The 22,765-nt window shown below is 42.1% G+C and overlaps 1 protein-coding gene across 2 annotated transcripts in view; it reads right to left on the bottom strand.

The window, feature by feature from the left end:
• Window positions 1–10,491, bottom strand: part of LOC127126039 (uncharacterized) — a 36,006-nt gene extending 25,515 nt beyond the window's left edge. Inside the window, exons 1-3 of one of the 2 annotated variants that reach the window (XM_051054898.1) lie at window positions 8,918–10,491; window positions 7,028–7,095; window positions 543–4,009 (exon numbers count right to left, since the gene is read on the bottom strand). In XM_051054898.1, the coding sequence (XP_050910855.1) occupies window positions 651–3,950 (3,300 nt within the window). In that variant the 5' untranslated portion in view covers window positions 3,951–4,009; window positions 7,028–7,095; window positions 8,918–10,491 and the 3' untranslated portion in view covers window positions 543–650. Of the gene's footprint in view, window positions 1–542; window positions 4,010–7,027; window positions 7,096–8,917 lie in introns of those variants that run through there. The other variant, XR_007804881.1, reaches the window with a different exon arrangement.
• Between the last annotated feature and the right edge of the window lie 12,274 nt (window positions 10,492–22,765).

The raw sequence follows: 22,765 nt of genomic DNA, 5'->3' as shown, positions 1-22,765 counted from the left end.
TTTTCACTGCCATATCAGGACTCGTTCTACGAAGCTTCTGTTTGACCGAAGGACAATCATCTCTGAGAGGTAGTCTGTGAACCACAATATCAGTATTCAGCCCAGGCATATCTTGATAAGACCAGGCAAATATCTCCATGTACTCTCTCAGCATCTCAATCAACCTGCTCTTGACCTCAGGTTTCAAAGCAGCCCCAATTTTGATCTCTCTTCTGGCGTCCTCAGTACCAAGATTCACAATCTCCAATTCCTCCTGATGAGGTTGGATGACCCTTTCCTCCTGCTTCAACAATCTAGCCAATTCTTTCGGGAGTTCACGGTCTTCATCACTCTCCTCTTCGGCTTGGTAGATGGGATTGTCGAAATCATACTGAGCCATAACAGATTTGTTCATAGTGGATGCCATAAGATCATTTCTGCATGTTGATGCTTTATTTTAGAAAAAGAGTTCAAGAAAATCATAAAACAAAAACATTGCCATTTTTATTTTTTTTGAAAAATGAAAAACAAAATAGAAAGACAGGGATCACAAAATTGTTTGCAAAACGTCCTTTATTAATGATAAACAATGAAAACATGTGGCCCTACAATGAACCACTACGTCTTGGGCAGAACGTAGGGTTTTGTGCAGAATGAAAAACAAAAGAAAATTACTCTGTCTGAAGAGTAACTTGGACTATATCCTCTGCAGTCCAGTTGTTGATCACTTCCCCTGGCGCACTCGGGCGGACCCAGCAGTCGAGATCACAATCGCTGTCGACATCTTCACCCTCAGTAGCAAAGACATCACCATGATTCATCAGCCCAGCGCTGGTGAAGGTACTTGGACCTGCTGCCCCCTGCTCTGCTCGGAGAGGCTCATAACCGATGCCAAACTTATCTTCTTTGACAGGCAAGTCCACCATCTTGCCCCAGCCCTCGGCCTTACCCGAGTCCACAACCTCCTTAGCTTGCTTGTAGGAAGTGATAGAGGCACCTGGCTTCTTCTGCTCAGCGTAGGCCACCTTCTCAATAGCCACCGTCTCGAACGCCTGGCACAATGTTTCGTGGATCTCGCCATCCACCTCAACATATTTGAATGAGGACAGATGACTCACCAGAATGTCCTCTTCGCCACACACGGTCACAATCTGACCGTTCCAGACGTATTTGAGCTTCTGGTGGAGAGTCGACGAGACCGCTCCTGCTGCATGTATCCATGGACGTCCCAGAAGACAACTGTAAGCAGGCTGGATGTCCATGACATAGAAGACAATGTCAAACTCCTCCGGACCTATCCTTATAGGCAAAGTGATTTCACCAAAGACAGAACGCTTGGATCCATCAAATGCACGAACCACTAGGTCACTTGGCGTCAGTACAACCCCTTCAACCGGTATCTTCTTCAGGATTTGCTTCGGCAGCACGTTCAACGAAGATCCGGTGTCTACCAAGACATGTGACAGCACAACCCCCTTGCACTCCATGGTGATGTGCAAGGCCTTGTTGTGATTCCGCCCCTCAGGTGTCAAATCAAGATCTGTGAACCCTACACCGTGTCGGGTAGTCACGTTAGCAATTACACCTTCAAGCTGATTGACAGAAATCTCCTGAGGTACATACGCCATATTTAACATCTTCAGCAAGGCGTCTCTATGTGCCTCAGAACACAACAGCAGAGAAAGAATGGAGATTTTGGAGGGAGTTTGATTGAGCTGATCTACAATCTTGTAGTCACTCTTCTTTATTATCCTCATGAATTCCTCCACGTCCTTTTCAAACGAGCCACCAGGCACATTCGCTTGAGCAGGAACTTCATCAACAACGGCCTGTTTGCCCTTAGCTTTAGCAGATGCCTCAGCATTGGCATCCCTCAACTGTTGAGGCGCAAACAGCCGACCACTACGGGTAAAGCCTCCGGGTCCACCCACATTGTCCACAGCAGGACTCACAACGACCGGAGCTTTACTAGCAGGTGCAAAAATCGTCACGGGCGCTTGATTTGAAGGCTTGACCCTGTTCTCAGCCCTCCTGTTGCTTCGGTAGGCATTGTCATACCTCCAAGGCACAGCATTATTATTCTCGGCCCTTCTAACCGGAGCGACGATTGTTGCCGGAGTATTGGTAGCAACTGGTGCAGATATGGTAACTGGAGTACCACTTGTTGTAGGTGCACGCCCTTCAGATGGTTTGAAGAAGATTGTGACAGTAGACACTGCCCCACGATCTTTGTTATCGGCCCTACCAAACTGAACACGGCCCTGATCCATCAAACCCTGGATACCAGCCCTTAACAGATCACACCCATTAGCTGACTCTGCACAGCCCAAACAATTTTCATCGCAACCTGGATGAACATCCCCTTTCAGTAAACGGTCTTTAACTACCAACAGAGAAGTCTGAATCTCTTCAACATTGGCAACCAGATCTTCGGATTCAACCCCTTCAATACAGTTTACCCTATGAGTACCATGCGCAGGCATAGGGTTATTCACAACATTCGGCACAGGGGAGAAATTGATCGTCTTAGAATCGATCAGGTCTTGGACTTTATGCTGGAAAGCCCGACACTTCTCTATATTATGCCCGGGTGCCCCTGAATGGAAATCGCACCGGACATTTGCATCGTACCCAGGTGGCAAGACAGTTGGTGGAGCCATAGTTCTCAACTCCACGAAACCCAATCTGAGCAACTCAGGTAGAAGCTCAGCATATGACATGGGCAACGGGTCAAACCTTCTGTCAGGCTGCAGCCTCTGCCTTGGCTGATAGGGACGTTGTTGCTGTTGTTGTTGTTGTCTTGGTTGTTGCGGAGGTTGGCGTTGTTGTGGTGCAGGAATGGTCACTGCAGCAACCTGCCTGTATTGATGCTGATTTCTGTTCGGCCCTCGGCGGTGCTGAACAGCGCTAGTTTCACCTTCTCTACGGCGAGGTGCCCCAGAAAAAGGTTTCTTTGATGAAGAGGAACCCACATCGTTGATCTTCCCAGCCTTGATCAAACTCTCGGTTCTTTCACCACAGATTACAACATCAGAGAAGCTTCCAAATGGGCAACTCCCCATTCGGTCCATAAAGACACCCTGCAGTGTGCCAATGAACATATCAGTCAACTCCCTTTCCAGCATAGGGGGTTGGACCCTGGCAGCAAGTTCACGCCACCTCTGGGCGTATTCTTTGAAGCTTTCATTATTCTTCTGGCACAGACTCTGCAGCTGAGTCCTGCTCGGTGCCATATCCATATTGTGTTTATATTGTCTGAGAAAAGCTTCTCCCAGATCCCTCCAACATCGGATAGAATCTCGCTTGAGTTCCATGTACCAATCCAGAGATGCCCCAGATAGGCTATCTTGAAAGAAGTACATCCACATTTTCTCGTCATCTGTATATGCCGAGATCTTCCGATAGTAGGCCTGCACATGAGTGCGAGGGCAAGAAGTACCGTTGTACTTGTCAAAGGTGGGCGCTTTGAATTTGTGGGGAATCCTCAGACCTTCGACCAACCCCATATTCGCGACATCGAACCCAAGAGAGTTCTGGCATTCCATCGCCCGAATCTTTTCAGCCAGGGCATCGACCTTACGATCCCTATCTTCATTTCTAGCAACATCACCTTCATCCTCTCCCATCATTGTGAACATGTCCTCTTGTCTATCAACAAAAGGAGCTGGATGACGCGCCGGAGCCCTGGTAGCTCTGGCATTAACCTCTGCAGCAAGAGGCTGACCATCAACCCTTATACCCCTGAGTTCTTCTCCAGTGGCGTAACCATAAACAGGAGCAGCAGCAACGTTGGCATTTTCGAAACCGGGTGGAGCAATAGGTGAACCGTGGTTAGACGCCTGAATAACCGTTTCCTGTCTCTGAACCAAAGCACGGAGCTCCTCCTGACCCTGAGCAACCCCTTGCATCATCGTCAAAAATTGGGCCATGTTCGCCCTCATCTCAGCCATCTCAGCCTGAACCTGATCCATGCTTCTTCGCTGATTGAGTCTTGTAGAATACCGGTGCGGTCTCTGATCAGCTATCCTGCCTGACACAGGAACCAGAATGAGAAGTCCGAACCAGAACACCTGTTATGCGAATGTTATGTGTATGATGCTAATGCATATGATGCACATGATAATGATCATCTCTCAGGCATTCGAAGAGTCTGATTCATCTTCGAAAAAAAAGCAATCTGCAGCAACGGCACAGTATACAAGAGCAATGAGTACCGAGTGAAACCAACAATTTCATCTGTAAATGATCACCCGGATCTATCAGTGCACAGACTCTGGAATGTACCTGAGAAATGATATGCATGCAGAGATCATTTTCTCTTCTCTTTTTTTTTTCAATTTTTTTTTATTGATTCTTTTTTTTTGTTGATTGCGTTTCTTTTGAAAAATAAACATGCTATGATGCACATGATGCGGACACGACTGGCAAGCTGTGCATATCTGGACACAGGATCGAAGCTTCGGCTCGAACTCTGATCACAACCATCTGAAACCCCAAAGTCAATTGGTCAACTGTCATCTGAACCCAATCTGAGGAACCGAGTCGCCAACGGAGCAACCTTAAATTCAGCCCAGGGTTCCGAAATAAACGGAACCCTCTGATCAATACCGGGGTCAAACCTCCGGCGTCCCGAAATAACGATCCATAAATCCGACTTATAAATATGACTCTGATCAACGGAACCAAAAGTCACCATCAAAGTCACCATCAGAACATGCATCTGTAAGAATCACCCTCCCCTCACAGGTAAATTCTAATCAGGTCATCCTAAGGCGGATAATAGTCTCGACAATCGGGCAGAGATACTCAATGGGTTTGCCCTTTCGGGTGTGCCATTGTAGCTCTCCTGAGATCGTCTAGACCAAAGATCCGGGAAATGATCGGTCACCAGAGTCAACAGCCCAAAAGAGATAACCCAACCAAAGTGGAAGATCCCACTGGAAGAGCATTTCTCAGATGAACCTCGTCCGGCTTGTGGTATGTCACGTCGCAACATCATGCCCAACCGACATGTGAGCGACGCGAGACCACGCTAATCCTAGGTGTATACTCGGGCCTGGGTTTTAGCCCCACTCAGAACACCCACCCCAAACAGAGGAACCACCTGCACAGAGAACAGCTCAATGATAGTATGATGCATGCAAACATAAATGCAAACAATAAATGCAAACAATAAATGAAATGAATGCAATAAATAACAGCAAAAAGCAACCGAGGCCCTAACCTAGAGAGCGCTAGGAGAGACTCGCTTAGGGAAGAAGGACCAGCACAGGTCAACTTCTCTAGTGTCCCCAGCAGAGTCGCCAGCTGTCGCATTACGCGAAAAACCGGCGGGAAACGAAAACAACAGAGCCGCCACCGTGCGTTATTTATCCCAAAAGAGGGAAAGGAAACGCTCAGAGTAAACCTGGAAAAGACATGGTCTCGCGACCAAAGAGAATGGGATCGGGAGTCGGTTATGCGAAGGGAAGGTATTAGCACCCCTACGCATCCGTCGTACTCGACGGGATCCACGCACAATAGGAAGGAAAATGGTTGCTAAAACACTGCTCAAATAAACATCTATACAGGCTGAAAGAGACACAGGAAAACAGACTGAAACTGACTCGGCAGGATATCGCATCCTGGGCCTACTTAGTCTATCAAGCATAGACATCAGAGTCGAAGTAGTTCGGACTGGGGAAACGACACATGCTCGCTAGGATATCGCATCCTATGCATACGTATCTCCTTTGGACGAAGGAGAATCAGAGCATTCGTAGCTCGGCTAACACGCACACAAACAAACAGAGGCAAGGGCAAACATGGAGCCTGAACGCCAATCACTGGGCTTACATCAGCATCCGAACCAAAAACGCACTCAAAAGGGCAAACATGGAGCCCGACAACCAATTGATGGAATTATGTCAGCATCCGAACCCAAAACGCACTCAAAAGGGCAAACATGGAGCCCGACAACCAATTGATGGGATTATGTCGGCATCCGAACCCAAAACGCACTCAAAAGGGCAAACATGGAGCCCGACAACCAATTGATGGGATTATGTCGGCATCCGAACCCAAACACACAACAGCATGTAACAAGACACAGGAAGAAGAAGGGTCTCGATTGCAACTAGGGCAAGAGAAAGGGGAGGTCTCAATCGCAACGAGGGCGAGAGAAAAGCATTAGTGTTAGTTGTTAGTCAAACTCGACAAGACATCGCGTCTCGTGCCTACGTATCTCATCTGGACATGAGAATCAGAGTTGCCGTAGTTCGGCTAAACTATTCCTGTTGGTTTGTGTTTTTTAAGTGGACGACGTCACTACACAATCTACCTGATGCTCGACCTTTGGAGACTTACTCACCTGTAGTAGAAGGAGTTGACGTATCCTTAAGAGGGGATAATGTTTGTTTGTGTTTTAGGAAAGCTCAAGCAAGAAAGGAAGTCCTATACGAAGGAACCGTGCTACCTTAATTGTCATGCAAACGAGACTACGCGGAGTCTAGCAAACCTAGGGGATACAATCACACCACACAAACATATACAGCATGAAATAAACACACCAACAAGGGGCTCAAACATCAAGGCTAGGCTTTAGTCGAGGGGTCATATCAACCTCAACAAACAAGCCTCTGTATCGGGGTCAGGTTGGCTCTTAACCTTGCCATTGAGGGGCTAAGGTGAAGCCAGATGAAAGGTGATGAGGGGTGTGCCTCATTGCTTCTATCTCAAGTCAGAGAGAGCATCAGACAAGGGAGCGTGGGTCCAGAATGGGGGGACCCTTCTACGCTCAGGACATAGACTCGACTGTACAATGTACAAGATCTTGGGCTTGGATCTCAATGCTACAACCATGTAATGGGAGCAAGGAGAAGACTCACTGAATAGTGGGGGATAGATTGCTTATCCCTACCTTCCACCAATTGCCTCAAATGAGGACTTTCCCTGCTTAGGACAAATATAAACATACACAAGCATTGCCTCTTAAGGAGGACTTCAGACAGTTTTGCCCGGCCCGGTAACAGCCGGGTCTCCAGACTACATGAAGAAGAAAGTTCTATACCTCAATGCCAATTGCTTTTTAAGCAAAGCAAAGCAAGTTCTTAAGAGAACTGAGCGACTAAAGGGTACCTGGAAACAATCCAACATAATCAGCATCCCATTCATAATCAGATAACAGCATAAGAATCAATTAACAAAGTACAATTATACGAATAATGATGTGCATAGCACAAGGCTCACATGAACCAAACATCCTACAAAACAAATACATTAGTCATATGTGTCAAGTAACACAATCCAAAATGTGGAGCAAATTCCTTAATCATTAACTCCTTAACCTGAAAAGGCACAATCAACTTCAAATGTAAGTAACATGACCACTAGGACTAGCCTAGGGTCAAAAAGATGGAAAAATGTTAAAACAGCAACCAATTCATGATCAAAGTCAAGCTATTTCAATAACAAAGGGATCCCAATTGGTCCCATATCCAAACTATGTACACATTTCAATCTATGCCACATGGAAGGCAAAAGGTGCAATATTAAACCACATACAAGCAACCAGCAAGATCACATCCAAATAAATGCCAAAATGGCACCAAAAAATCCACAAAATTACATTCTAACCAGAAGGCATTCAGCAAGCCACATGTTAATTTTCAAGTCATTTGGACTAGTAGATCAATAGGAATTAATTACACATAACAAGGCATGCAAAAACAACATCAAATGAAGCCTACAATTATGCACCCACTTCAATCTAATGGTAAACAGTAATGGTGCATTATAAATCAGTAGGACCAAAGCCAAATGCTACATTAATGTGTTGGGAACTATGTCATCAATTTTCATGGTCATTGGACAAGGCATGAGAATATGGCAACATGAATAAGAATGTGTCACTAGCTAGGTTCAAAAATGATAAGCCGCAAGGAAAAATATGAATCAAATCGAAAATGGATTGTAAAAATCCACAAAATTCACAGGGGATGTTAACATGTTAAACAAGCTTCATGCAAAAATTCAAGGCCATTGGCCAGAGGGAAGCATGGTAAACAATTAGGGGAATATAGCCTATCAAACTATGTCACATATTTACACATCCAAATTCAATAATTCATATATAATAAACCATAGGCCTAAAAATTACCAAACCTATGTCAAAAAATCCAGGAGGATGTCAAGAATCAATATCTCAAATTTCACTTAGTTTGGATTAAGCATGTGGTCTCTATAATTAAAATGGCAAAGCATATGAAAATGGTATACATTAAAGATATCTCTAGGTCAATTTATATTTTTCCAAGCAACATTTTTAATTTTGTATCTATAAAATAGTAGAGAAAAAATGATGATTAACAAAAAATCTTTGAATTTTTTTGGATTAAAGTTGGCCATTTTGTGATTTTTAGAAGTTTTTAAATAATTATTTAATATTTATTTAAGATTTATTTGGATTTATTCTAATTAATTGTGACAACAATGACACAGATGTAATTATTAATACTGTAGCCAAAACGTTGTCGTTTAGTTTTAATGTGGTGGCAGGCTTTGATTGGTTCTGGCAATCCAAAAACACTAAAAAGAATTGAAAACGGATGGAAGCAGATCGAAATGCATGAAATTTCCAGCCAGCTTCTTCTTCTTCGCGCGTGGCCGGTGTGTTCTTCAACGGCAAGAACGGTTTCGAGCGATTCTTAATGAAAATGCATGAACCACATACCGACCGAACCGGCACGATCTCAGGAAGTCAAATATGTAATCGATTTCGTCCATAAATTACTACACAGAGCGAATCGAACAAAGGAAATCAACGCATCTAAACTTAAATTGACAATAACTCATGCAATCTTCCATGAAATTACAATCTATAAATTGATACGCAATCTACAATAAGTGTTCTACAATATCCCTATCACAATTTGACAAATGATGATGAGCGAAACTTGACCTTCTTGAGTGCAGTACCGGCGCCGTTGCGATTTCGAGCTCGAGATGCAGAAACAGACGTTGAATACGGTTGTAGAAAGCGAATGATGATGCGATTCCAGCTCGAGCACCTTCGAATCACTCGATTTCTCAAGCTGCCATGGAAATGCCTTCTTGCAACAGCTGCGATTTCTTGCTCGAATTTCGCTCAAAACCTGCAAACAGCAATTCAACAATACATGTATATGACGGATTGCAAAGAATTAACACCAAATCAGTGAGGGTTGATGAATTGGTGCAAAAATTCTTGGTGAAGAGTTGGAGGGAAAATGAGAGAAAATGGAGTTTTGGCTTTGAGATTTTCTGTTAGATCCTCAATTGTGATGGTGAATTATGATTAGTTGTGATTTCTGTTATGGATTAAATATATATACCAAGCACTTAAACCATTCCTTAATGATGATTAAGCAAAAAATGGTGATTAGTGCAAATGAGCTTATGTCATGCATTTGGAATTTTGGCTCTTGATCATTAGAAGCTTCTTAACAGCAAATTAACACTTTGAGCAAACCACAAATATCATTTGGGAGCTGTTGGTATAGGCCTTATTTTCAAATTCCCAATATTTTCCAATTTCACCATGTGATGGCTTATGTGTCCATTTTTTCCAATTCATTTTCAAACCCAATTCTCAAACCACAAGGCCTAGGCATGTTGTGAATATTCCAACAAATTTCAAATGCCATTTGTGAGGTGTTGCAAAAATCCCCACTCAAAAATTCCAATTATTTCACAAGTTGGACGATTTTGCCCCTGGTTCAATTAACAGTCCAGTTGAAAAGTGACTTTTTGCATTGGCCATTTTTGGAAAAGTCCAATGATGCACCCTTGAAGTACATGTCAAATGGAGTTTGTGCATATAAAGAACTTGCAATTTGGACAAAGTATGTGGTAGTTATGGCCTCCTGATTACGGGTCTTTTCTGAAATTCACTGAGCCATATCTTGCAAACCGTACATTGGATTTTCAAGTTCTTGGACTTTTTGGAAAGGTGAGAGCAAGATCTACAACTGTCATGTTGAACAATTTTTCATTTGAAGCTTCCTTGGACTTCTGTTTTTGAGGTCAAAAACTTTCCATTTTTGGAAACTTCAGTTACAGGTCACCTGCTATTTTTGGCAGTTTTTGTCCTGACTTCAATTCCTTCAACCTTGGTCTTTGATATGCCAAATGAGACTTATATGGACATGAATGAGGCCTTTCAAACCATTTCCCACCTTCCAATCCATAAAATCGGGCACAGTTGACCGCGGTTGACCACAGTTGACTTTCTAGGATTTCTGGTTGACTGAACAACGACTGGTGACTTCTGAGCATCCAATCTTTGGCCAAACCACTTCAAAATGATCCTTGGACCATATGAGCTTGAAAAAATCAACCCTAGGGCTTTGTCCCAATGAAGATGGCACATGCTTGCTTGATTGCCTGATTCTCCTGATCAGTTGACCTAGTTCATCAACTGAGCTTGCACTTGGGCAAATGGACAATGCAATGTTATGCAGTGGACATTGTTAATGCTATGACCTAATATGAAATGAATGTATTCAATGGTAGGGTGCAAATTTGAGGTGCTACACTAAACAACCTACAATATAGCATATGCTGTCAGGAATGAATGTCACAACATTCAGCTTGACATCAAGGTCCATATGCTAAGTCTGTTTTTCCTGAAAACAGACTGTACAAATTTGCTGAACTGTACAGGACCAATCTGTCCATTCTACAGTAACAGCTTACATTAATAAATGTCAAAGCATCCAATTTGACATTTACACATTTAGCCTTAAGTCAGTTCTGTTATCCTCTTGAAGAACAGACTGATAAACATACTGAAGTGTAGCAGAACACCACTCTGTCTATTGTTCAGTATATACTGTCAATGATGAATGTCATAACATCCAGTTTGACATTCAGACAGTAGGCCTTATGCCAGATCTGGTATTTCCTTGATCACCAGACTGAAAATAAATACTGAGTTCTAACAGAACACCAACTGTTCTATTCCTCAGTATCTGCTGACAGGGATGAATGTCATAACATCCAGTTTGACATTCAATGAATCCTGTATTAGCTAATCCTGCAGTAAACTACTCAAGTGTGTCATGACATCAGTCAAGACATCAGAGTACAGCTAGATATTCTAACCTACAATGCAGTCACACAAACACCTTCACAGCATGTCATGACATCAGTCAAGGCATTAGAATCCAGCTAGTGTTTTACCATACAATGCAGCCAATCAAACATCTACAGTCATCAACTAGGATGAACAACAAGGGTTAACTCTGCAAAAGGGAATGAATCTTACTCAACTGGGGAAGGACAAAAGGCTTCGACCAGAGAGTGCATGAGATATACTATCTATTACCGTCAGAACGTAGATAGTATACTCGCATGGAAGATTATCCACAACCAGTTACTGGGTTAATAAAGGATAAATCGACCGAAAGAGAAAAGGCATCGGTATACCAAAAATAGGTATATAATGATGACCAATTCAGGAGAGAAACAATCGTTACCAACAACAACAGGGTAGACGAAAGATGACTCGCCAGGGATAAATTGCGAGCACAAGGCAATTATCCAGGAAAAAGAGGGAATATCAACATCTAATACTGGATGAAGATAACCATCAAGGAGGGGATTACACCTACCGGTTACTGGGTAGGAAACCACGGAAGAGTAACCGTCATCAACTAGGATGAACAACAATGGTTAACTCTGCGAGGGGAGGATCATAGGGTTTACAACTACCGGTATAAGGGTAGAAAACCATAAACTCCATTGGGGAGGGAAAAATGGGATTTACAACTACCGGATACTGGGTAGAAAACCATAAACTCCGCTGAGGATAAGGTGAATAATTACTGATTACTGAACAATTATTCATTTACCACAGGGAAACACCAGAGACAGTCATAAAAGGCCAATTTAGGATCAAACCAAAAAGGCAAACTGAATCAAGACTCGTCCTAATGAGGATATAACTCAATAGGGAAACCCATCCCAATATATGTGTTGGGAGGAAGCGGAAACAGCCGTCGTCCACGAGGATATAACTCAGTGGGGAATATGAAAGAAAGGATAAACACTTTCTGCTTATGGGGCTGACTCTATATTGAGAGATCAGACACACATCTGCTTGGGGAAATATATATCACCAAATAGCATGAGACAATAAACAACGATATATGGCAAAGAATGCAACATGAATATCTGAATGTTATAATTATGCATGTATATGCGTGATTTATGTTTGATGAATGCTGACAAACAGACATATCTAACACAAACAGGTCCAGGAATCAACCACCCGGTACTACATCTCAAGAGAGAAAGCCAGGATCACCGGAGAATATCCAATCTTCCAGGGATCAGAGACAACAACACCTCTGCAGGGATGAATCATTAGTCTCAGCTGAGGAAAAAAGCTCATTGCACAGACAGAAACTGCCACAAATGCAACTCTACTGGGAAATCCAACTGAGGGATATAAGGGGAATCTGGTGATCCAACACCAAGTATCAAACTCACCAAGGAAAACACACCTGCTGAGGAGAAAAGATCGCACAAGTAGAATCTGCCACATGAGCAACTCTACTGGGGATTAGAGATACCAGGAAACAACCATATCTCTGCAGGGGATAACATCATCATAGATAAGATCCAACACACCAACAACTCCGCTGGGGATCTATCTGAGGAAAGTAACATCATCATAGATAAGATCCAGCACACCAACAACTCCGTTAGGGATCTATCTGAGGAAGTGAAGGAATTCTGGGGATCAACCACCAAATACCGAACCTTCCAAAGAGTACACTTCTGCTGAGGAGGGAAGACCACTGCTCTGCTGAAGAGAGGGGAGGTGAACAACCTCAACAAACACTCTGCTCGGGAGATAAATCACAACAAAATATTCTGGGAGAAGAGGATACAGTCATGCTAGAGATATGAACAAATGTCTTACCCTGTTGGAAATCATGCCACCCTTGGGAGAGCACTGAGGATCTCCTAAGTATCTTTTCATCATTGTGAATATTCACTTTGTTTAAAAACAATTTGTGAAAAATTCATTTATTTAAAACAATGACATTTTCTCAATTAAAACATGCAAAACATTTGTTCAATAAAAACAAATAAGAGTGCAAATAATTGGATAAAGGCTCAAATTTATTTGATGGAATGGTAGCCTGCAAATGGCAAGACCCCATAGATCTTTACAAGTTTGAAATTGGTGATATATATTGGAAAAGGGCTACATTGAACATAATGACCATTTCTCCACCAATTCCTAGTTCGATGTATTTGAAGCTTCAGTTGACGACGAATGAACAAGAATCTCTGACGGATGACAGTTGTAGAACACAGTCTTGTCAGGATGCAGTTACTTGCCAAATCCCTAATTTTTGCCTAGATTGCCCCAGGATGAGGTACTCAATCTAGCGGGATGCAAATATTCTTTTTTTTTCATGTCTCTAACTTTTTGCCTGGATCGCCCTTTCGGGTTTTCAATCCACCGAGACGCTCATTTTTGCCTAAGCCACCCTTTCGGGTTTTCAACTTAGCGAGCTATTCTGTTTTTATTTTTAGGCGAAGTATTTCTTGACTGCATCTGAATTCACAGGACGAGTGAAATCCTCCCCATCCATAGTTGTAAGCATCAAAGCACTGCCTGAAAAGGCTCTCTTAACAACATATGGACCCTCATAGTTTGGAGTCCACTTGCCCCTGGAATCGGGCGCGAAAGACAAGACTTTCTTGAGCACAAGGTCACCTTCTCGGAACACACGAGGCTTGGCCTTCTTATCAAAAGCTTTCTTCATTCTCTATTGATATAACTGACCATGACACATGACAGTCAATCTCTTCTCTTCAATTAAATTCAGTTGGTCATAGCGACTCTGAATCCATTCAGCATCAGTCAACTTGGCCTCCATCAAGACTCTCATTGATGGGATCTCCACCTCTACTGGGAGTACGGCCTCCATGCCATAAACAAGAGAGAAAGGGGTTGCCCCTGTTGAAGTGCGGACAAATGTACGATATCCATGCAAAGCAAATGGCAGAATCTCATGCCAATCTTTGTACGTAACAACCATCTTCTGGATAATCTTCTTGATATTCTTATTAGCAGCTTCAACACCCCCATTCATCTTGGGTCTGTAAGAAGAAGAATTATGGTGTGCAATCTTGAATTCACTACACAAATCTTTCATCATCTTGTTATTCAGATTGGATCCATTATCAGTAATGATCTTATCTGGCACACCATAACGGCATATGAGTTGATTCTTGATAAACTTCACGACCACCTGTCTGGTCACATTTGCATATGACACTGCTTCAACCCACTTAGTGACGTAATCAATTGCTACGAGAATAAACCTGTGTCCATTGGACGCTTTCGGCTCAATCATGCCAATCATGTCAATTCCCCACATGGAGAAAGGCCATGGTGATGAAATCACATTCAGAAGTGTCGGAGGAATATGAATCTTATCCGCATAAATTTGACACTTATGACATTTCTTCACATATTTGCAGCAGTCAGACTCCATTGTCAGCCAATAGTAGCCTGCTCTCAACATCTTTCTAGCCATGGCATGTCCATTGGAATGAGTACCAAATGAACCCTCATGTACCTCAGTCATCAACAGGCCTGCTTCGTGTCTATCCACACATCTGAGCAGAACCATGTCAGAATTTCTCTTATAAAGCACTTCGTCATTGAGGTAGAAACTGCCTGCCAATCTCCTCAAAGTCTTCCTATCTTTCACCGATGCCCCAGGAGGATAAACCTGGTTCTGGAGGAAACACTTGATGTCATAATACCATGGCTTGTCATCTTTTACTTCTTCAACTGCAAATACATGAGCTGGTCTATCCAAGTGCATCATAGTGATATTGGGAACTTCATTCCAATATTTAACCATAATCATGGAAGCAAGCGTAGCAAGAGCATCTGCCATCCGATTATCATCTCGAGAAATATGATGGAAGTCAACCTCAGTAAAGAACGTTGAAATCCTCCTCGCATAATCTTTGTATGGAATAAGACCAGGCTGATTCGTTTCCCATTCACCCTTGATCTGATTGACAACGAGGGCCGAATCACCATAAACATTAAGATGCTTGATCCTTAGATCAATGTATTCTTCCAATCCCATAATGCAGGCCTCGTACTCAACCATGTTATTCGTGCATTTGAAAGTTAGCCTTGCTGTAAAAGGAATATGTGTGCCCTGAGGAGTAATGATTACTGCCCCAATACCATTTCCGTACTGATTTACAGCGTCATCAAATACCATACTCCATCTGGAACCAGGCTCTGGCCCTTCATCGAGTGTAGGCTCATCACAATCTTTCATTTTCAAATACAGAATCTCCTCATCTGGGAAATCATACGGCACTGACTGATAATCCTCAATCGGCTTATGTGCCAAGTGGTCAGCCAAGATACTACCTTTAATAGCCTTCTGAGCTCGATACTCAATATCATACTCAAATAACAACATCTGCCAACGGGCAATCCTCCCGGTTAAAGCAGGCTTCTCAAATATGTACTTGATTGGATCCATTCTGGATATCAACCAAGTTGTATGATTTATCATATACTGGCGTAAACGCTTAGCAGCCCAAGCCAAAGCACAACATGTCTTTTCAAGCATTGAGTATCGAGACTCACAATCAGTGAACTTCTTACTCAGGTAGTAAATAACATACTCTTTCTTTCCCGATTCATCTTGCTAACCAAGGACACAACCCATCGAGTCTTCAAGAACAGTCAGATACATGATCAAAGGTCTTCCTTCTACAAGCGGAGACAGGATTAGAGGTTCGGACAAATACTCCTTGATACTATCGAAAGCTTTCTGAAATCCTCGATCCAATCATGGGACTGATCTTTCCGGAGGAGCTTGAATATCGGCGCACATGTGGGATATGAATATGGAAATATGATTCAAGCGGCCAAGAAAACCTCAGACTTGCTTCTCAGTTTTGGGCGCAGACATCTCTTGTATTGCTTTGACCTTTGCAGGATCAACTTCAATACCTCTTTCGCTGATAATAAAGCCCAATAACTTGCCAGAACGGACTCCAAATGTACACTTGTTGGGATTCAGACGAAGTTTGAACTTCCTCAAACGCTGAAAAAGCTTCACCAAGTGCTCTACATGTTCAACTTCCATTCTTGACTTAGCAATCATATCATCAACATATACCTAAATCTCCTTGTGCATCATATCATGAAACAAGGTGGTCATAGCACGTTGATACGTGGCTCCGGCGTTCTTCAAACCGAAGGGCATCACTCGATAACAGAATGTTCCCCAAGGTGTGATGAATGTTGTCTTCTCCATATCCTCGGGTGCCATCTTAATTTGATTATATCCGGAAAATCCGTCCATAAATGAGAAGACATTGAATTTAGCTGTATTGTCTACCAACATATCAATATGTGGTAGAGGGAAATCATCTTTCAGACTAGCTTTATTCAAATCTCTATAATCCACACACATCTGGACTTTTCCGTCTTTCTTAGGCACGGGCACAATATTGGCCACCCATTGAGGATACGTAGAAGTCACCAGAAACCCCGCATCGATTTGCTTCTGAACTTCTTCTTTGATATTCACTGCCATATCAGGATGAGTTCTTCTGAGCTTCTGCTTCACAGGCACGCACTCAGGCTTCAAAGGCAGGAAATGTTGCACAATATCTGTATCTAGACCCGGCATGTCTTCATACGACCAAGCAAAGATATCAACATATTCTCGTAGCAATTCAATCAACCCCTTCTTGACAGATTCTTCCAGGAGTGCCCCGATCTTCACTTCTCGCACACAATCCTCAGACCCCAAGTTGACTGTTTCCAGATTCTCAAGATGCGACTGAATGATCTTCTTTTCATGCTCAAGTAGACGGGTAATCTCGTCAGGAATCTCTTCAACATCATCCTCTTCCGCTTCAAATACAGGGAATTCAAAGTTGGGAGATGGCGTTGGATCATTATGTTCAATGGGTTTAGAAATCAACCTGCATAACGATTTTGGATATGAAAAACTTTTAGAAATCAAACAAGGCAAATCATTATGCAGATGAAAAGATTGATTTTATTCTTTTTAGGGTTTTATGTGATCACCAATTTCATGCAAAAAGCAAAAAGGGAAAATAATTGGAAAAATAAACATTTAGCATGAATTTATTGAATGAAAACATCATTGTATTTATGTTGCCAACAATGTCATCACCTTTCCTTTTGGAATGGGAGAAGGGTTTTTAAACAAAGTGAGTATTACTCTGACTTGTGAATAACTGTAGGAACATCCACAGCGACCCAATTGTTGCAGATCCCCCCAGGGATGACAAAATTGTTGGAATCCTCTGCATCCTCTTCCAAGACAGCAGCAGTTTCTTCCTCCTGACCAGTGTGGATGAAACCTCCACTCTTGAACAACCCTTTCTCATTGAAAACCCCAGAAAAAAAGCCAATGCCAGCCCGGGACTTATTGTCTTCCAGCTCAATCATTTTTCCTAGACCAGCAATTGCACCACATTCAATGGCCAATTCCGCATCTCTATAGGAAGCAAATGAAGGAGTTCTCTTCTCAACAGGCTCAGCTATAGATAAAGCTTGGAAAGGAGTTCCAACTTCATCCTCAGCATCTATGTATGAGAAGGAAGACAAGTGGCTAACTAGGAGAGCCTTTTCTCCCTGAGTTCACGGTTTTCTTGCTCTAGATGATCCATCAATCTGGAAGAGTTGGCTCTGGTGTAGTACCGGTGAGTTAGCTTGTCTTCAAAATAAATGAAGAGCACAGAGTTAGACCACAGGACCAGAAGCCGGGAACAAAACCTGCTTATGCATATGATGCATGCAATGCTTGTGCATATGATTTGTTTTTATTTCAAAGGAACTTTAGGGTTTTATTTGCAAATTTTGGAAATATTAAGCATTTATCATATATGGAAATATCTCATCAAATAGCATCAGGGAAAAGAAGTACAACATTGTCAATCGTATACAAGAGAAAAGGAAAATAATCATCCTATGGATCCCTAGAAGCTCAGGACACAGGAAGAACAGATGCGCGAAGCCTCTTCACCTCTCTCTCGTACGCTGCCTCCATATCTTCTTTTTCCTTGGCGAGTCGATCATACCTCCTCTTCCAGAACTCAGAAGACTGAGGAAGTAGAGAAGTCCATACATCATCAGGGTCATCAATAACTTGATGCTCAAGAAACTCAATCAACGCATCCTTTTCCTTAACCTGCTGAAGCAACTCTTCACGTTCACGGATCCAGGCACGTGAACGGTCTTCGTCTCTCAACTCCTCTACTCCTTGATTAGGGAGGGTTGAAGGCCCAACCATAATCATAGGTGTAGGTCTCGGATACTCGTAAGGCATGAGATACTCAGACGCCCTCTTCCTAACCCAAACAGTGTAAGGCTCCAAAGCGATGCAATTCTTAGGACCCAACTCTTTCCTTCCTTTCCTATGAATCTTGCGCCAAGCGCGGACCATCCTAGCTTTCAAGCCTTGGGGATCTTTACCATCCTGAAAGAATACACCCTCTAACAGAATGTTATTAGGTTTATCCTTTAGGGGGAACCCAAGCTGACGACGTGCTAAAACAGGGTTGTAGTTAATCCCACCACATGTACCAAGAAGAGGCACATTAGAGAATTCACCACAAGATTCAATGATCTACACACCATCATATACACGGTTATACCAAGAGATATCATCATTAGTGAGAGACATAAGTCTCGTGGACCACCGTAGACATCCCTTGTCCTCCTTGAAGGCGACCGTCTGAGGTAAGTGAGAAATAAACCACTTATACAACAGAGGCAAACGTCACACAATAGCACCACTACCCTTTTCATTCCTCATATGCAAAGAGAAATAGGTATCACCCAATAGAGTAGGAACGGGATTAAGAGCAGAGAAGATCCTAACAGCGTTCACATCCACAAACTTGTCGATGTTGGGGAACAATACCAATCCATAGATGAGAAGTACAAATATGGCCTCAAAGGCATCCTTACTCATGGCCTTCCCATAAACAGTAGCTTGAGCAATGAGGAACTCAGAAGGGAGACCTTGAATTCCACCTTTGGTAGTCATATGAGCACCAACCAGGGATTCATCTATGTGCAATATGTCTGCTATCTCTCAAGAAGTAGGAATACTCTCCAAGCCACTGAACGGCAACTGATCCAGAATAGGTATACCCACGAGATAGGCATACTCCTCAAGGGTAGGCAAAAGCTGAAAGTCCGGAAACGTGAAGCAACGGTACAGAGGATCATAAAACTGCACCAATACGCTCATCAGACCTTCATCCACCTGAGTAGTCAGAAGAGGAAGAAGCTTCCCGAAACGAGCTTTGAAACCCAAGGGATCTAATACATAGGATGTCAGATTCCTTAACTCTTTCAAATCGGGCTGTCTGAAGCTGTACTTCTTTGTATTCCTTCTTTGTCTTTCCATGTCTGAATTTTTTTGCAAATAAACCCCTTTAAGTTCCTTGAAAATTTCCTTTTATTATTGATGATATGGATGCAAATGAGTGCATGAATGCATGAATGCAACAATCACACTCAAGGATCACGCAAAGCACACCAAACAAAGGTCATGGGATGGATCATATTATCCTTAATATCAATCATCCATTTTGGTGGATTATGGTTTACACCTTATCAACACCCAAGTTCCACTGATATTAAGGATACATGAACGGATCAACCATGAATCAAGGGTTTGTTGCGAGTCGCGAGCATGGAGTCTCGGTTAAGAACCACCCAAAGGGAGTGTACTAGGGTTTAAACCTGCCAAACATGTTCTACAAGAGGTTCCCATAGTCATCATCCCATCTTTCGAATATTATCGGAGAAACGACTACGCGTATTCCAAAAATATTCTCAAGAGAGATTCTTATGAGTGTAGTATCGCGTAACAATTGTATCAAATCTTACATTTGAACGACCTCCGCACTACCTCCTAAAAATAGGCCAAGATGGGCTTGGTAAACTAAGGTCATTGGCTTCTAAGGTCTATATTGGAAAGAGTAATGTCTAACCACAACTTACTTGTGTGACATTATTGATCCCAACATGACCTCCACCAAGCGAATGGACTCGCAAGTCAACTTGCTAAGGAATAACTCCACACAAGTCGACGAGACTATGCCATTCTCCTATCCTAAGTGCACTCGAGTTCGGGTATAGAACTCATCTCACAAAGATCACCAAGCACACAAGCAATTAATATATCAAGCAATTCAATCATTACATACAATACATTAATCCCAAATTGCATAAAAATATGTCACAAACAATATAATACAACAAGTGTGAAAAGTTGGCAAAACCCACCAGGGAGAATGATTCCCCAGCAGAGTCGCCACTTTTCTGTAGCGGTGTATTCGTTACCATTGGAGATATTGACTAAATCTAAAGTAAATCATACAAAGTCGAGTCGCCACCGCACTTCTATTTATCCAAAGGAATGGTTAGAAAGCGAACAAAAACCTAAAAGTTTTACAAACAAAACTAGTAAAAGAAACAGAGATCTGGGTAAGGGGGTTGGTTATGCAATGGGAAGGTGTTAGGCATCCAAAACATCCTAGGTACTCCTAGGGAGCCCTTTTCACGCTTGTTGCAAAGGTTATTTGTTTGTGAAAATTTATTTGTGCAAACATGATTGAAGAGATGAGAAAAGAATATACAAGTTTATTTACATTTTGTTTGGATGGATAAACCCATTGCCTACGTACCCTCTTATGAAAAGATTAGGATCAAAACCTCATAGTTCGGGTAAAAAATTTCAAAACAAATGAGTGGATTGATTGGTCCAAAAGCCTTAAGGTCTTTTGTTATCAAAGGGAGAAAACTCAACCTGAAAAACCACAAGTCCACCATGTGAGGATAACTTCAACATGCTAGTGAGGGGTTAACCCTATAATAAGCATGGAAGACTCATTGTCCATCACTAAGGACAAAGGTGAGTATTACATCTATCACAAAGATAACTCAAACCTAATAGCTCAAGGTTATGAAAAATTTGATTAAGAAGTGGACATGGAACCACAAAAGAACATTTGAATGGGTTATATTTACCAATTAGAAGTATATACAAAAATGGTCAAAGTTGACTTAAAGATTCAATTGAAAATGAGTATTATGAAAAGAAAGTTTGAAAATCAAAAGCATACGGCTTAGGTTTCTAATGTTGAAAACAAAGTCAAATGTTTGCACAAAAGGTTTTTGGTTTGGGTTAGGGTGGAGAAATGAAGAAAACAAAAGGTGAGAGGTAAGAAATAAAACCACACTAGGAGTTCCTCTCTTGAGATCATATAGATGATCCAAGTAAGTTCCCATCCTTTGGAATAAGCAAACACAAAGCATAAGCAATCAAACAAGTCTCATAAGAGATCCTCAATAAAAGGAAACAGGATGCCAATACATGGACTTACACCCGACTCCTAACAACAAAACGAAAACAGAATGCCAATACATGGACTTATATCCAACTCCTAACAACAAAACGGAAACAAAATGCCAATACATGGACTTATATCCGACTCCTAACAACAAAACGGAAACAGAATGCCAATACATGGACTTATATTCGACTCCCAACCATAAAAACAAACATCAAAAGCAAACACATCAAAAGCAAACATCACAATCTATATACATACAAGAGGCTCAAACAAATGGGTGGGCTTTAGTCAAGAGGGGTCATATCAACCTCGACAAACAAGCCAAACTGTACAAGGATAATCTGTAGCTCTTAACCACTAACATTGAGAGTTAGGGTGAAGCTGATCAAAGATGGAAATGAGGATGAGACCTCATGCTCTTAACCCTGGCCTGGGTGAGCTCATGACAAAGAAAGCCTGGGGATCCAGAAAGTGAGATCCTATTCCACTTGACAGACACTGGACAAAGATCTTGGGTACATGTTCAAAAGCATCAGCACATAGTGCGATCATAATGAACGACTCACTGAATAACGGGGGATTGGCTACTAATCCTTTTTATCCGTCAATTGCCTCTACTCTTGGAGGTCTTATCAGATAGCACATGCCTCATCTTGGAGGTCTTTGGCACAATTGTAAACAAACACAAACAGAGCCTCTTAAGGAGGACTTGCCAGCAAAATGCCTGCCAAAAAGGTGACAGGACTTCCAGACTACATGGAGTAAGAGATAACTACCTAAGTGGTGTATCAACCACAATCCAAAGCTCAAGAAGAGCTAAAAGCAAGCAACTAAGGTACCTGTACAAAAGCTAACTAGTTAATATTTCAGTCAGAAAACCAACAGACAGACAGTGAATCCTTCACAGTTACACAACTCAATGAACAATGCCCAAGCATTCAAATGAACTCATGAGCTCAAGCACATTAATTAGAACCTACAAAACAAACACAAGTTAGAACTCAAATCATTTGCATCTCACAAAGTGAGAACAAATCAACCATCAATGCTAAATGTCCAAACCTGAAACACAAAGCACAGTTAGTTTATGCACAAAACACTAGTACAAAGACTAAGTTCAAAACCAAACCAAATGATCAAAACAGAACTCAATCTTCCACGTAATGCACATTCAAACAATCAACAAAATGTCCTCAAAAGGACCAGCACCAATTCAACAAGCAAATATCTCAAATGACCTATGCTATGCAATGATCACAAAATGTGCACAAAGTGAACTCCCAAATTAGAAAATTCAAATCAAAACAGAAAAGCATGCAAAGGCTTTGAAATGTTTTATGCAAGCTCCTTATGT

Source organism: Lathyrus oleraceus, chromosome 3 (genome assembly GCF_024323335.1).
Source record: "Lathyrus oleraceus cultivar Zhongwan6 chromosome 3, CAAS_Psat_ZW6_1.0, whole genome shotgun sequence".
NCBI classification, from domain to species: Eukaryota; Viridiplantae; Streptophyta; class Magnoliopsida; order Fabales; family Fabaceae; genus Lathyrus; species Lathyrus oleraceus.
This window is presented reverse-complemented; position numbering and strand designations above follow the sequence as displayed.